The sequence below is a fragment of the Hyla sarda genome, unplaced genomic scaffold, assembly GCF_029499605.1.
Source record: "Hyla sarda isolate aHylSar1 unplaced genomic scaffold, aHylSar1.hap1 scaffold_569, whole genome shotgun sequence".
Classification (NCBI taxonomy): Eukaryota; Metazoa; Chordata; class Amphibia; order Anura; family Hylidae; genus Hyla; species Hyla sarda.
In genome coordinates, this window is record NW_026610581.1 from 156,249 (window position 1) to 174,380 (window position 18,132).

Here is an 18,132-nt window from a genome sequence, read left to right on the forward strand (position 1 = left end):
GCTGTTGCAAAACTGCAATTCCCAGGATAACCAGACAGCCAACGGTTGTCCGGGCATGCTAGGAGTTGTTGTTTTGCAACAGCTGGAGGCCTCCTGGGTCGAAAAAAACTGGTCTAGACGGAAAGGTTTGACATTCACTGACACATTGTAACAAAGATATTCATTCCGTAGAAAACTGACACATTATGTTAGCAGGACTACGCTGTGAGGGTTAACAAAGCAAGTTTTCACTCACTGACAGCAAGAAGAGATCTTGAAAATAGGAAGAAGTTACAAAAACAATAATAATAATAATAAAAAAAAAAAAAGAAAATAGCAACAATTACACTGTATACTAAATACAATGTATCCAGAAAGTCTATAGCAGGGGTCTCAAACCCGCGGCCGGAATGAAAGTTTGTGGCCCGCACCAGGTAAGTGTAATTTGTATTGCCCGACGCCGGGGACATGCAGATCCGGGTGCCGGGAAGGTAACTTCTTTAGGTATTTAGCCCTGCTTCGGGTAAGCAGCACTAAATGCCGGAAGGCTTCACTTACCCCGCCCTCCTCCTCCCCGCCTCCGGTTGGCTGGCCGACCCGAGTCTGATGAGGGACGTCGAGCATATGACATCCCTCCGCAGACCCGCACAGGAGGACGTCAGTGACGTCACTCGTCAGGCCAGAGAGAAGCGCAGAGTAGGACAGGTAAGTGTGTCTGTGTGAGGATCGTGGGACGATGACAATACTACCTAATGTGGGGAACCTGCTTCCACCTAATGCGGGGAACCTGGTACTACCTAATGTGGGGAACCTGCTTCTACCTAATGCGGGGAACCTGCTTCCACCTAATGCGGGGAACCTGCTACCACCTAATGTGGGAAACCTGCTACTACCTAATGTGGGGAACCTGCTACTACCTAATGCGGGGAACCTGCTACTACCTAATGCGGGGAACCTGCTTCTACCTAATGCGGGGAACCTGCTACTACCTAATGCGGGGAACCTGCTACTACCTAATGCGGGGAACCTGCTACTACCTAATGCGGGGAACCTGCTACTACCTAATGCGGGGAACCTGCTTCCACCTAATGCGGGGAACCTGCTACCACCTAATGTGGGAAACCTGCTACTACCTAATGCGGGGAACCTGCTACTACCTAATGCGGGGAACCTGCTTCCACCTAATGCGGGGAACCTGCTACTACCTAATGTGGGGAACCTGCTTCTACCTAATGCGGGGAACCTGCTACTACCTAATGCGGGGAACTTGCTACTACCTAATGCGGGGAACCTGCTACTACCTAATGCGGGGAACCTGCTACTACCTAATGTGGGGAACCTACTACTACCTAATGTGGGGAACCTGCTACTACCTAATGTGGGGAACCTACTACTACCTAATGTGGGGAACCTGCTTCTACCTAATGCGGGGAACCTGCTACTACCTAATGTGGGGAACCTGCTACTACCTAATGTGGGGAACCTGCTACTACCTAATGTGGGGAACCTACTACTACCTAATGTGGGGAACCTGCTACTACCTAATGTGGGGAACCTGCTACTACCTAATGTGGGGAACCTGCTACTACCTAATGTGGGGAACCTGCTACTACCTAATGTGGGGAACCTGCTACTACCTAATGTGGGGAACCTGCTACTACCTAATGTGGGGAACCTGCTACTACCTAATGTGGGGAACCTGCTTCTACCTAATGTGGGGAGCCTGCTACTACCTAATGTGGGGAACCTGCTACTACCTAATGTGGGGAGCCTGCTACTACCTAATGTGGGGAGAGCCTGCTACTACCTAATGTGGGGAACCTGCTACTACCTAATGTGGGGAGCCTGCTACTACCTAATGTGGGGAACCTGCTACTACCTAATGTGGAGAGCCTGCTACTACCTAATGTGGGGAGCCTGCTACTACCTAATGTGGGGAGAGCCTGCTACTACCTAATGTGGGGAACCTGCTACTACCTAATGTGGGGAACCTGCTACTACCTAATGTGGGGAACCTGCTACTACCTAATGTGGGGAGCCTGCTACTACCTAATGTGGGGAACCTGCTACTACCTAATGTGGGGAACCTGCTTCTACCCAATGCGGGGAACCTGCTCCTACCTAATGCGGGGAACCTGCTCCTACCTAATGTGGGGAACCTGCTACTACCTAATGTGGGGAACCTGCTTCTACCTAATGTGGGGAACCTGCTACTACCTAATGTGGGGAACCTGCTACTGGAACCTGGATGATGAGGGGTGCATGATGGGGGCATTATATGTAAGGGACGCATGCGGCCCAGCCTCACCCAGCTGCTACCTCCAGTGGCCCCCAGATAATTTGAGACCCCTGGTCTATAGTGACTGAGGCTGTAGACTGGATGCATTGTATATAGTGACCGGGGGTGAAGACTTTCTGGATACATTGTATATAGTGACCGGAGGTGAAGACTTTCTGGATACATTGTATATAGTGATTGGGGGTGTGAAGACTTTCTGGATACATTGTATATAGTGACTGGGGGTGAAGACTTTCTGGATACATTGTATATAGTGACCAGGGGTGAAGACTTTCTGGATACATTGCATATAGTGATCGGAGGTGAAGACTTTCTGGATACATTGTATATAGTGACCCGGGGTGAAGACTTTCTGGATACATTGCATATAGTGATCGGAGGTGAAGACTTTCTGGATACATTGTATATAGTGACCGGGGGTGAAGACTTTCTGGATACATTGTATATAGTGACCGGGGTGAAGACTTTCTGGATACATTGTATATAGTGACCAGGGGTGAAGACTTTCTGGATGCATTGTATATAGTGACTGGGGGTGAAGACTATCTGGATCCATTGTATATAGTGACCGGAGGTGAAGACTTTCTGGATACACTGTATATAGTGACCGGGGGTGAAGACTTTCTGGATACATTGTATATAGTGACCGGGGTGAAGACTTTCTGGATACATTGTATATAGTGACCAGGGGTGAAGACTTTCTGGATGCATTGTATATAGTGACTGGGGGTGAAGACTATCTGGATCCATTGTATATAGTGACCGGAGGTGAAGACTTTCTGGATACACTGTATATAGTGACCGGGGGTGAAGACTTTCTGGATACATTGTATATAGTGACCAGGGGTGAAGACTTTCTGGATACATTGTATATAGTGACCGGGGGTGAAGACTTTCTGGATACATTGTATATAGTGACCGGGGGTGAAGACTTTCTGGATACATTGTATATAGTGACCAGGGGTGAAGACTTTCTGTATGCATTGTATATAGTGACTGGGGGTGAAGACTTTCTAGTTACATTGTATATAGTGACCGGAGGTGAAGACTTTCTGGATACACTGTATATAGTGACCGGGGGTGAAGACTTTCTGGATACATTGTATATAGTGACCAGGGGTGAAGACTTTCTGGATGCATTGTATATAGTGACCGGTGGTGAAGACATTCTGGATACATTGTATATAGTGACCGGGGGTGAAGACTTTCTGGATACATTGTATATAGTGACCGGGGGTGAAGACTTTCTGGATACATTGTATATAGTGATCGGGGGTGAAGACTTTCTGGATACATTGTATATAGTGACCGGGGGTGAAGACTTTCTGGATACATTGTATATAGTGACCGGGGGTGAAGACTTTCTGGAAACATTGTATATAGTGACTGGGGGTGAAAACTTTCTGGATACATTGTATATAGTGACCGGGGGGGGGGGGGGTGAAGACTTTCTGTATAACATTGTATATAGTGACTGGGAGTGAAGACTTTCTGGATACATTGTATATAGTGACCGGGGGTGAAGACTTTCTGGATACATTGTATATAGTGACAAGGGGGGGGGGGTAAAGATTTTCTGGATACATTGTATATAGTAATCGGGGGTGAAGACTTTCTGGATACATTGTATATAGTGACCGGGGGTGAAGACTTTCTGGATACACTGTAAATAGTGACCGGGGGTGAAGACTTTCTGGATACATTGTATATAGTGACCAGGGGTGAAGACTTTCTGGATACATTGTATATAGTGATCAGGGTGTGAAGACTTTCTGGATACATTGTATATAGTGATCGGGGGTGAAGACTTTCTGGATACATTGTATATAGTGACTGGGGGTGAAGACTTTCTGGATACATTGTATATAGTGATCAGGGTGTGAAGACTTTCTGGATACATTGTATATAGTGATTGGGGGTGAAGACTTTCTGGATACATTGTATATAGTGATCGGAGGTGAAGACTTTCTGGATCCAATGTGTCTTGTGGACGTCTCCTCTTTCTACACTCGTGGGGGAAGGAGCAGGAGACAATTATTCCTGCGGTTCGTGGAGAAGGAGTTTCTGGCATCTGTCACTGTGTCTCAGCAGATTGAGCAGAGTTGGACGCCATAAACCCATCTGGGCCACAGGCTTCTCCCAGCACCCATACAGCTCTATGATGTTCTTCTCTGATTCGCTGTCCTAGACCTCCCTGGAGGAGACACATCAAAAGGGGGAGGGTGGGTTCCTTTAACCCTGTGTTTCCTTTCTGTTGGCGGCATTGCTCTATTCTGCACATATCTTATACCACATGTGGTTCTCATCGGGTCACGCTGACACTTAAATGCTTCTGGTTTTGACATCTTAAAGACACAAAACCGCTGTTTTATGGCACCGGAAGACGTGGAAGCCAAAAAAAAGGTGAAATATTTGGATGCAGAGTCAATAACACGAGACCCTGGTCTTACCCGAGCGTCGTAATCCAGCACAAAAGGGGGGATCTCTATCTGGTCTGGGGAGATGGCGGTGAAGAGCTGGTGCAAGCTGTCAACATGGTGGACCTTATCCTTCAACCCAGAGATGGTAAAAGTCGTGAAGAACCAAGTGGACACCTGAACACAAAAAATATTTAATGTTAAATCAATGAAATTACATTAACCATGAGAACATTTAACAAGGAATATGTGCAGTACGCTGCGCTCCTCTCAACTTCCTAAAATCCCTATTACCTCAGGGATCTTATATTCACTCCCCTATTACATTCTGTTCTTTCCATACAATGGATCTAATCTTGACTCCTCACATGACTATTACTTCCTGTTCCTTTCTTAAAATGGATCTCGTCTTAGCTACCTAACAACCCTATTAGCTCCTGTCCTTCTCAGACACTAGATCTTGTGTTAGCTCCCTAACAACCCTATTAGCTCCTGTCCTTCTCAGACACTAGATCTCGTCTTAGCTCCCTAACAACCCTATTAGCTCCTGTCCTTCTCAGACACTAGATCTCGTCTTAGCTCCCTAACAACCCTATTAGCTCCTGTCCTTCTCAGACACTAGATCTCATCTTAGCTCCCTAACAACCCTATTAGCTCCTGTTCTCAGACACTAGATCTCATCTTAGCTCCCTAACAACCCTATTAGCTCTTGTCCTTCTCAGACACTAGATCTCCTCTTAGCTCCCTAACAACCCTATTAGCTCCTGTTCTCAGACACTAGATCTCATCTTAGCTCCCTAACAACCCTATTAGCTCTTGTCCTTCTCAGTACACTAGATCTCATCTTAGTTCCCTAACAACCCTATTAGCTCCTGTCCTTCTCTGACACTAGATCTAATCTTAGCTCCCTAACAACCCTATTAGCTCCTGTAGTTCTCAGACACTAGATCTTGTCTTAGCTCACTAACAACCCTATTAGCTCCTGTCCTTCTCAGACACTAGATCTCATCTAAGCTCCCTAACAACCCTATTAGCTCCTGTGCTTCTCAGACACTAGATCTCGTCTTAGCTCCCTAACAACCCTATTAGCTCCTGTCCTTCTCAGACACTAGATCTCATCTTAGCTCCCTAACAACCCTATTAGCTCCTGTTCTCAGACACTAGATCTCATCTTAGCTCCCTAACAACCCTATTAGCTCTTGTCCTTCTCAGACACTAGATCTCCTCTTAGCTCCCTAACAACCCTTTTAGCTCCTGTTCTCAGACACTAGATCTCATCTAAGCTCACTAACAACCCTATTAGCTCCTGTCCTTCTCAGTACACTAGATCTTGTGTTAGCTCCCTAACAACCCTATTAGCTCCTGTTCTCAGACACTAGATCTTGTGTTAGCTCCCTAACAACCCTATTAGCTCCTGTCCTTCTCAGACACTAGATCTCATCTTAGCTCCCTAACAACCCTATTAGCTCCTGTCCTTCTCAGACACTAGATCTTGTCTTAGCTCACTAACAACCCTATTAGCTCCTGTCCTTCTCAGACACTAGATCTCATCTAAGCTCCCTAACAACCCTATTAGCTCCTGTGCTTCTCAGACACTAGATCTCATCTTAGCTCCCTAACAACCCTATTAGCTCCTGTCCTTCTCAGACACTAGATCTCGTCTTAGCTCCCTAACAACCCTATTAGCTCTTGTCCTTCTCAGACACTAGATCTCCTCTTAGCTCCCTAACAACCCTTTTAGCTCCTGTTCTCAGACACTAGATCTCATCTAAGCTCACTAACAACCCTATTAGCTCCTGTCCTTCTCAGTACACTAGATCTTGTCTTAGCTCCCTCACACCCCATATATTTTCTGTTACTCTTATGCAATGGATTTTGTCTTTGTCCCATCACAACCCTGTTTCCCTTGTCTTACCTCCCTCACACCCCCAATACTTCCCATTACTTTTATGAAATGGATCTGATCTTGGCTCCCTCAATCTTCTCACAGAAGCAGTGTTTTATAGAAGTTTCACTGTAGTTCCTATTACTGTTATGCATGTTGACCAATAATCCTGTTACCCTTATTTTTCTATAAAATGGAACTCATTTTAGTTCCCTATCACCACTATTAGCTCACGCTCCTCTCAGACACTAGATCTCATCTTAGCTCCCTAATAACCCTTTTAGCTCACGCTCCTCTCAGACACTGGATCATTTCCTATTACTCTTTGCTCTCACAACTGTTGCCCTTGTTCCTTTTATAAAATGTATCTTATCTAAACTCCCTCACAACCAACCCATCTTAACTTCCCATTACTTTCACACAATGGATCTGGTCTTGGCTCCCTCACAATCCTGTTATCCTTATTCTTTTTCATAAAACAAATCTAATCTGAACTCCCTTACAACCCAATTACAGTGAAACCACTTTGAGAAGACCACCAAAAATTGCATTGAAAAGCAGACACCAGATATTGTCTTAGCTCCCTGCCACCCTAATACTTCTTGTTACTCTCTGACCACCATTACCCCTTGTTCCTTTTATAAAATAAAAGTCGTCCTTGCTCCCTCACAACCCAAATTATTTCTGATCCTTTCATACAATGTATCTGGTTTTAACTTCCTTAAACCTGTTCCCTCATGCTCCTACACATTGGATCTAGCCTCTCATACACTGAATTTGGTCTTACCCCCCTTACATCTCCAATCTCCTGTGCTCCTTAAAGGGGTATCCAGGGTTTATACATCTTAACCCCTATCCAAAGGATAGGGGATAAGATGTGTGATCGCAGGGGTCCCACCTCTGGGGGCTGCTTCTGAGAAGGGGACGTGACATCATGGTCACGCCCCCTTGTGATACCACACCCCCTCCATTCATGTATATGGGAGGGGTCATGATGGCCGTTACGTCCCCTCCCATAGACATGAATGGAGGTGGCGTTGCGTGACATCACGTCCCCGTCTTGGAAGCAGCACCTGGCACAGAATGCCGAGGGCTGCACCGAGATCACGGGGGTCCTTAGTGGCGGGACCCCTGTGATCATACATCTTATCCCCTATCCTTCAGAATCATCAATGCCCAGTATAACCCAGACCCGCGGTCTAGGAATCGTCATATAAATGTTCTCTCTCTCCTGACAATCTGCCCTCTATACGCCCTCGGCTCTGTTATCTATTACGTGTTCTTCCAGTATACGACGTAAGCGTCGCAGCACAAACTGTTGCAGATTCACGCCAGTGTGAACATCAGATGTTCTTGTAAAAATTTGTTAACATCAGCAAAGTCAATCTGGACGAGAACATCAAAGAAAACCCGTACGCTCCAGTTCACACTGCGGTGGCCAGATGCTGTGTGATCAAACATGGTGGCTGCAGGGTTCTCTGATCAGAATTAACCCTTTCCTCAATATGGTAATGAGATAAGTGGTCACGAGTGACCACAGAAGGGAAAGAAAAGTCAATCTCAGACTAAAAGCTAAAAAAGACTTAAAAAAAATCTCCCCCACTTCAGCGCAGGACACAACTCTCACAGGTCTCAATAAGTGGCGTATCTGGTTGGCTCTGGTTTTACATAATCTAAACTTAACTCCCTCACTGCCCTGTTGCCTCCGGATCTTTGTTGCTCTACTTTCTTATTACCTTTATGTTACAATCACTTAACCTACATTTCTTCTACATTCCTTTTTCGCTTCCTCGTTCCTTTTTTATCCTTTAAGATGCAGGATCTTATCTTAGTCCATTCAATGTCTTTTACTTTCTGTTACTCTAGAACACTTGATTCTGTCTTAAAGGGGTACTCCACTGCCCCACCGTCCGGAACGTTTAGTTCAGAACGCTGGGTGCGGGGGTCGTGACGTCACACCCCCTCAATGCAAGTCTATGGGAGGGGGAGTGATGTCAGTCACGCCCCCTCCCATAGACTTGCATTGAGGGGGCGTGGTGTGACGTCATTACCCCCGCAGCCCGTACCCAGCATTCGGAACTAAATGTTCTGGACACTGGGGCAGTGGAGTACACCTTTAACTCCTTCGTACCCATACTATTTCTAGATTCTAAAATCTTTCACACCCATATTACCTTCCTCAATGGATCTTGCTGTAGTCCCCCTCCCCCCCCCCCCCCCCTATTCTCTTTTCCTCCATACATTCTGTCTAAGCTAATTTACACCCCTATTACCTTGTATTTCACAACGGATCTTGTTATAGCCCTCCACTATCTCCTAAACCTCCAAACATCCTGTCTAAGCTCCATTACACCCCTATTACCTTGTATCCCTCAATAGATCTTGCTGTAGCCCCATACTATCTCCTATACCCCCATACATCCTGTCTAAGCTCCCTTATACACCTATTACTATGTATTCCTCAATTGATCTTGCTGTAGCCCCCTACTATGTCCTCTATCTCCATACCTCCTATCTAAGCTCCCTTATATCCCTATTACTTTGCATTTCATAATGGATCTTGCTGTAAGCCCCTACTATACCCTTTACCTCCATACACCTTATCTAAGCTCCCTTATACACCTATTACTATGTATTCCTCAATTGATCTTGCTGTAGCCCCCTACTATGTCCTATAGCTCCATACCTCCTATCTAAGCTCCCTTACACCCCTATTACCTTGTATTCCTCAATGTATCTTGCTGTAGCCCCCTTATTGTCTCCTATAACTTCATACCTCCTATCTAAGATCCATTACACCCCTATTACCTTGTATCCCTCAATAGATCTTGCTGTAGCCCCTTACTATGTCCTATACCCCCATACATCCTGTCTAAGCTCCTTTATACCCCTATTACTATGTATCCCTCAATTGATCTTGCTGTAGCCCCCTACTATGTCCTATATCTACATACCTCCTATCTAAGCTCCCTTATATCCCTATTACTATGTATTCCTCAATAGATCTTGCTGTAGCCCCCTACTATCTCCTATACCCCCATACATCCTGTCTAAGCTCCCTTATATCCCTATTACTATGTATTCCTCAATTGATCTTGCTGTAGCCCACTACTATGTCCTATATCTCCATACCTCCTATCTAAGCTCCCTTATATCCCTATTACTATGTATTCCTCAATTGATCTTGCTGTAGCCCCCTACTATGTCATATCTCCATACCTCCTATCTAAGCTCCCTTATACCCCTATTACTTTGCATTTCATAATGGATCTTGCTGTAAGCCCCTACTATACCCTTTACCTCCATACACCTTATCTAAGCTCCCTTATACCCCTATTACGATGTATTTCTTAATGGATCTTACTGTAGCCCTCCACTATGTCCTATACCTCCATACATCCTGTCTAAGTTTCCTTATACCCCTATTACTACAGTCATGGCTGTAAATGTTGGCACCCCTGAAATTTTTCAAGAAAATGAAGTATTTCCCACAGGAAAGGATTGCAGTAACACAGGTTTTGCTATACACATGTTTATTCCCTTTGTGTGTATTGGAACTAAACCAAAAAAGGGAGTAAAAAAAGCAAATTGGACATAATGTCACCAAACTCCAAAAATGGTCTGGACAAAATTATTGGCCCCTTTCAAAATTGTGGATAAATAAGATTGTTTCCAGCATGTGATGTTCCTTTATACTCACCTGGGGCAAGTAACAGGTGTGGGCAATATAAAAATCACACCTGACAGCAGATAAAAAGGAGAGAAGTTCACTTAGTCTTTGCATTGTGTGTCTGTGTGTGTCACACTAAGCATGGACAACAGAAAGAGGAGAAGAGAACTGTCTGAGGACTTGAGAACCAAAATTTTGGAAAAATATCAACAATCTCCAGGTTACAAGTCCATCTCCAGAGATCTAGATTTGCCTTTGTCCACAGTGCGCAACATTATCAAGAAGATTGTAACCCATGGCACTGTAGATAATCTCCCTGGGCGTGGACGGAAGAGAAAAACTGATGAAAGGTGTCAATGCAGGATAGTCTGAATGGTGAATAAGCAGCCCCAAACAAGTTCCAAAGATATTCAAGCTGTCCCGCAGGCTCAGGGAGCATCAGTGTCAGCGCGAACTATCCGTCCACATTTAAATGAAATGAAACGCTATGGAGGAGACCCAGGAGGACCCCACTATGGAGGAGACCCAGGAGGACCCCACTATGGAGGAGACCAAGGAGGACCCCACTATGGAGGAGACTCAGGAGGACCCCACTATGGAGGAGACCCGGGAGGACCCCACTATGGAGGAGACCCAGGAGGACCCCACTATGGAGGAGACCCAGGAGGACCCCACTATGGAGGAGACCCGGGAGGACCCCACTATGGAGGAGACCCAGGAGGACCCCACTATGGAGGAGACCCAGGAGGACCCCACTATGGAGGAGACCCAGGAGGACCCCACTATGGAGGAGACCCAGGAGGACCCCACTATGGAGGAGACCCAGGAGGACCCCACTATGGAGGAGACCCAGGAGGACCCCACTATGGAGGAGACCCAGGAGGACCCCACTATGGAGGAGACCCAGGAGGACCCCACTATGGAGGAGACCCAGGAGGACCCCACTATGGAGGAGACCCAGGAGGACCCCACTGCTGACACAAACATAAAAAAGCGAGACTACACTTTACCAAAATGAACTTGAGTAACCAAAATCCTTCTGTGAAAACGTCTTGTGGACAGATGAGACCAAGATAGAGCTTTTTGGTAAAGCCCATCATTCTACTGTTTACCGAAAACGGAATGAGGCCTGCAAAGAAAAGAACACAGAACCTACAGTGACATATGGGGGAGGTCAGTGATGTTTTGGGTTGTTTTGCTGCCTTTGGCACTGGGGGCCTTGAATGTGCACAAGACATCATGAAATCTGAGGATTACTAATGGATTTTGGGTCACACTGTACAGCCCAGTGTCAGAAAGCTGGGTTTGCGTCCAAGATGACCCCAAACATACGTCAAAAAGCCCCCAGAAATGGATGGTAAAAAAGCACTGGAGAGTTCTGAAGTGTCAGCAATGAGTCCAGATCTAAATCCCATTGATCACCTGTGGAGAGATCTTATAATTACTGTTGGGAAAAGGCGCCTTCCAATAAGTAGAGACCTGGAGCAGTTTGTAAAGGAAGAGTGGTCCAACATTCCGGCTGAGAGGTGTAAGAAGATTATTGATGCTTATAGGAAGAGTGGTCCAACATCCCGGCTGAGAGGTGTAAGAAGCTTATTGATGCTTATAGGAAGAGTGGTCCAACATTCCGGCTGAGAGGTGTAAGAAGCTTATTGATGGTTATAGGAAGACACTGATTTCACTTATTTTTTTCCAAAGGGTGTACAACCAAATATTAAGTTAAGGGGCCAATAATTTTGTCCAGCCCATTTTTGGAGTTTGGTGACAATATGTCCAATTTGCTTTTTTTCCTCCCATTTTTGGTTTAGTTCCAATACACACAAAGGGAATAAACATGTGTATAGCAAAACCTGTGTTACTGCAATCCTTTCCTGTGAGAAATACTTCATTTTTTTTTAAAAACTTCAGGGGTGCCAACATTTATGACCATGACTGATCTTGCTGTAGCCCCCTACTATCTCCTATACTTCATACATCCTATCTAAGCTCCCTTACACCCCTATTACCTTGCATTTCATAATGGATCTTGCTGTAGCCCCTTATTACCTTTACATCTTGTCTACAAACAGAACAAAAACCTGCTAAAATAGCAATCCCACAAAGCCCTGATCACAAGGACGGCCTTCCTCTCCTCAGCTCTGTATAGAGGAGTTATCACGGTACCACGGGCTGACACACCGCGTTATCCACAGCACAATCAGTGCAATGTGTTCTGGTTACGTTGCAGACAAAAGGGTCAACAACGAGAGCAACAAGAGCATCTGTCAACCTTGTACTGATCCTCATACAGATTTTATTGCTCTAATAAAACCTCCGCAGTGTTACACAATCACAGGACAAGACGTGTGCCATTACATGCGGTTCTGGCTGAAAGGCACAAAGGCCCACATTTACTCCAGGTTCTGGACTTAACGCTGCCAAAAAGAAAAAAAAAACTGTAATTGATGATATAAGATGTCATGGCACATATAACTTCTTACACCTTCAGGCTCCTATTTCCCTTTCTTGTTACATATTAGATCTTGTTTTTATTTATATAATATCCTTATTACTTCCTGTTCCCATCATAAATCAATCTTAGCTCCCTCACACCCCTAAAACATCCTGTTCCTACTGTAGATCTGGTCTTAGCTCTCTCACACCCCTAATACTGTTCTGTTCCTGCAACAGATCTGATCTTATCTCCCTCACACCCCTAATACTGTTCTGTTCCTGCAACAGATCTGATCTTATCTCCCTCACACCCCTAATACTGTTCTGTTCCTGCAACAGATCTGATCTTATCTCCCTCACACCCCTAATACTGTTCTGTTCCTGCAACAGATCTGATCTTATCTCCCTCACACCCCTAATACTGTTCTGTTCCTGCAACAGATCTGATCTTATCTCCCTCACACCCCTAATACTGTTCTGTTCCTGCAATAGATCTGGTCTTAGCTCCCTCACACCCCTAATACCTCCTGTTCTGTCCCTACAATACATATGGTCTTAGCTCCCTCACACCCCTAATACCTCCTGTTCTGTTCCTACAGTAGATCTGGTCTTAGCTCCCTCACACCCCTAATACCTCCTGTTCTGTTCCTACAATAGATCTGGTCTTAGCTCCCTCACACCACTAATAACTCCTGTTCTGTTCCTACAATATATATGGTCTTAGCTCCCTCACACCACTAATACCTCCTGTTCTGTTCCTACAATACATATGGTCTTAGCTCCCTCACACCCCTAATACCTCCTGTTCTGTTCCTACAATAGATCTGTTCTTAGCTCCCTCACACCACTAATACCTCCTGTTCTGTTCCTACAATAGATCTGTTCTTAGCTCCCTCACACCACTAATACCTCCTGTTCTGTTCCTATAATAGATCTGGTCTTAGCTCCCTCACACCCATAATACCTCCTGTTCTGTTCCTACAATAGTTCTGATCTTATCCACCTCAGACCCCTAATACCTCCTGTTCTGTTACTAGAGTAGATCTGGTCTTAGCTCCCTCACACCCATAATACATCCTGTTCTGTTCCTACAATAGTTCTGATCTTATCCACCTCAGACCCCTAATGCCTCCTGTTCTGTTACTACAGTAGATCTGGTCTTAGCTCCCTCACACCCCTAATACCTCCTGTTCTGTTCCTACAATAGATCTGGTCTTAGCTCCCTCAGACCCGTTATACCTCCTGTTCTGTTCCTACAATATATATGGTCGTGGCTCCCTTAGACCCCTAATACCTCCTGTTCTGTCCCTACAATAGATCTGGTCTTAGCTCCCTCAGACCCCTAATACCTCCTGTTCTGTTCCTACAATAGATCTGGCCTTAGCTCCCCCATACCCCTAATACCTCCTGTTCTGTTCCTACAATAGATCTGGTCTTAGCTCCCTCAGAACTCAAATACCTCCTGTTATGTTCCTACAGTAGGTCTGGTCTTAGCTCCCCCACACCCCTAATACCTCCTGTTCTGTTCCTACAGTAGATCTGGTCTTAGCTCCCTCACACCACTAATACCTGCTGTTCTGTTCCTACAGTAGAACTGGTCTTAGCTCCCTCAGACCCCTAATACCTCCTGTTCTGTTCCTACAATAGATCTGGTATTAGCTCCCTCAGACCCCTAACACCTCCTGTTCTGTTCCTCAATAGATCTGGTCTTAGCTCCCTCAGACCCCTAATACCTCCTGCTCTGTTACTCAATAGATCTGGTCTTAGCTCCCTCAGAACTCAAATACCTCCTGTTATGTTCCTACAGTAGGTCTGGTCTTAGCTCCCCCACACCCCTAATACCTCCTGTTCTGTTCCTACAGTAGATCTGGTCTTAGCTCCCTCACACCACTAACACCTGCTGTTCTGTTCCTACAGTAGATCTGGTCTTAGCTCCCTCAGACCCCTAATACCTCCTGTTCTGTTCCTACAATAGATCTGGTCTTCGCTCCCTCACACCCCTAATACCTCCTGTTCTGTTCCTACAATAGATCTGGTCTTAGCTCCCTCACACCACTAATACCTCCTGTTCTGTTCCTACAATATGTATGGTCTTCGCTCCCTCACACCCCTAATACCTCCTGTTCTGTTCCTACAATAGATCTGGTCTTAGCTCCCTCAGACCCCTAATACCTCCTGTTCTGTTCCTACAATAGATCTGGTCTTAGCTCCCTCACACCACTAATACCTCCTGTTCTGTTCCTACAATATGTATGGTCTTAGCTCCCTCACACCCCTAATACATCCTGTTCTGTTCCTACAATAGATCTGGTCTTAGCTCCCTCACACCACTAATACCTCCTGTTCTGTTCCTACAATATATATGGTCGTGGCTCCCTTAGACCCCTAATACCTCCTGTTCTGTCCCTACAATAGATCTGGTCTTAGCTCCCTCAGACCCCTAATACCTCCTGTTCTGTTCCTACAATAGATCTGGCCTTAGCTCCCCCATACCCCTAATACCTCCTGTTCTGTTCCTACAATAGATCTGGTCTTAGCTCCCTCAGAACTCAAATACCTCCTGTTATGTTCCTACAGTAGGTCTGGTCTTAGCTCCCCCACACCCCTAATACCTCCTGTTCTGTTCCTACAGTAGATCTGGTCTTAGCTCCCTCACACCACTAATACCTGCTGTTCTGTTCCTACAGTAGAACTGGTCTTAGCTCCCTCAGACCCCTAATACCTCCTGTTCTGTTCCTACAATAGATCTGGTATTAGCTCCCTCAGACCCCTAACACCTCCTGTTCTGTTCCTCAATAGATCTGGTCTTAGCTCCCTCAGACCCCTAATACCTCCTGCTCTGTTACTCAATAGATCTGGTCTTAGCTCCCTCAGAACTCAAATACCTCCTGTTATGTTCCTACAGTAGGTCTGGTCTTAGCTCCCCCACACCCCTAATACCTCCTGTTCTGTTCCTACAGTAGATCTGGTCTTAGCTCCCTCACACCACTAACACCTGCTGTTCTGTTCCTACAGTAGATCTGGTCTTAGCTCCCTCAGACCCCTAATACCTCCTGTTCTGTTCCTACAATAGATCTGGTCTTCGCTCCCTCACACCCCTAATACCTCCTGTTCTGTTCCTACAATAGATCTGGTCTTAGCTCCCTCACACCACTAATACCTCCTGTTCTGTTCCTACAATATGTATGGTCTTCGCTCCCTCACACCCCTAATACCTCCTGTTCTGTTCCTACAATAGATCTGGTCTTAGCTCCCTCAGACCCCTAATACCTCCTGTTCTGTTCCTACAATAGATCTGGTCTTAGCTCCCTCACACCACTAATACCTCCTGTTCTGTTCCTACAATATGTATGGTCTTAGCTCCCTCACACCCCTAATACATCCTGTTCTGTTCCTACAATAGATCTGGTCTTAGCTCCCTCACACCACTAATACCTCCTGTTCTGTTCCTACAATATATATGGTCGTGGCTCCCTTAGACCCCTAATACCTCCTGTTCTGTTCCTACAATAGATCTGGACTTAGCTCCCTTAGACCCCTAATACCTCCTGTTCTGTTCCTACAATATGTATGGTCTTAGCTCCCTCACACCCCTAATACCTCCTGTTCTGTTCCTACAGTAGATCTGGTCTTAGCTCCCTTAGACCCCTAATAACTCCTGTTCTGTTCCTACAATAAATCTGGATCCAGAGATATGCAGCTACACCTCAGCCTCTCAGACACACCTGTGCAGCGGACGCGCCGGCACCGCCCCAGCTTCCATTAAGTGCATCCAACCAAATGAAACCGATGTCCAGCACTAGGTGATCCAATAAAATCTTGCCTTTATTGGAGATTCACAAATTCATGGGATAAGAAACAGGTACATGAAAACTTCTAGAAATCTACCTGTGTCTTATCCCATGAATTTGTGAATCTCCAATAAAGGCAAGATTTTATCAGATCACCTAGAGCTGGACATCGATTTCTTTTGCTCAAATACAATAAATCTGGTCTTAGGTTCAAACCCCTTTGATTGACACAGCTGCACCTCCCCCTTGAATGGGTATCTCTTTCCAGCAAGTGCCAGTTAGTGGTGGGGGTAGCAGGGGGTGGGACACCTAAAAATCACATGTCAGGTTAATTAAAAAATTAGCTGATTTCTTCAAAAAACAGCGCCACCCCTATCCCTTAGGTTGTGTGCGGTATTGCAGTTCAGCTCCATTGAAATTAATGGAGACAAGTTGCGGTGGTGCTGTTTTTTTTAACAAAAGACATGGCAAAAGGCTTGATCAGAGTTCTGAAGTCCCCAGGAATTTTTAGATCAGCTGTTGGCTGTCCGGGCATGCTGGGAGTTGTAGTTTGCAACAGCTGGAGGCAACCTGGTTGGGAAACACTGATTTAGATATACAGTGGGGCAAAAAAGTATTTAGTCAGCCACCAATTGTACAAGTTCTCCCACTTATAAAGATGAGAGGCTGTAATTATCATCATAGGTTATAACCTCAACTATGAGAGACAGAATGAGAAAAAAAATCCATAAAATCCCATTGTCTGATTATTAAAGAATTTATTTGCAAATTATGGTGGAAAATAAGTATTTGGTCACCTACAAACAAGAAGATTTCTGGCTCTCACAGACCTGTAACTTCTTCTTTAAGAGTCTCCTCTGTCCTCCACCCGTTACCTGTATTAATGGATCCTGTTTGAACTTGTTATCAGTATAAAAGACACCTGTCCACAACCTCAAACAGTCACACTCCGAACTCCACTATGGCCAAGACCAAAGAGCTGTCGAAGGACACCAGAAACAAAATGGTAGGCCTGCACCAGGCTGGGAAGACTGAATCTGCAATAGGTAAGAAGCTTGATGTGAAGAAATCAACTGTGGGAGCAATTATTAGAAAATGGAAGACGTACAAGACCACTGATAATCTCCCTCCATCTGGGGATCAAAGCAAGATCTCACCCCATGGTGTCAAAATGATCACAAGAGCGGTGAGCAAAAATCCCAGAACCACACGGGGGGACCTAGTGAATGACCTGCAGAGAGCTGGGACCAAAGTAACAAAGGCTTCCATCAGTAACACACTACACCGCCAGGGTCTCGAATCATGCATTGCCAGACATGTCCCTCTGCTTAAGCCAGTACATGTCCGGGCCTGTCTGAAGTTTGCTAGAGAGCATTTGGATGATCCAGAAGAGGATTGGGAGAATGTCATATGGTCAGATGAAACCAAAGTAGAACTTTTCGGTAAAAACTCAATTCGTCGTGTTTGGAGGAGAAAGAATGCTGAGTTGCATCCAAAGAACACCATACCTACTGTGAAGCATGGGGGGTAGAAACATCATGCTTTGGGGCTGTTTTTCTGCTAAAGAACAAGGACGACTGATCCATGTAAAGGAAAGAATGAATAGGGCCATGTATCGTGAGATTCTGAGTGAAATCCTCCTTCCATCAGCAAAGGCA

General features: G+C 45.4%; 1 protein-coding gene across 1 annotated transcript in view; it reads right to left on the reverse strand.

Annotated features, from left to right (window-relative positions):
- The window catches only part of GDAP2 (ganglioside induced differentiation associated protein 2), a gene marked incomplete at its 5' end in the record, with an annotated part of 47,604 nt that overhangs the window by 492 nt on the left and 28,980 nt on the right, over positions 1–18,132 (reverse strand). The window contains one exon of the mRNA XM_056554125.1: positions 4,729–4,872. Coding sequence (XP_056410100.1) covers positions 4,729–4,872 — 144 coding nt within the window. The remainder of the gene's footprint in view (positions 1–4,728; positions 4,873–18,132) is intronic.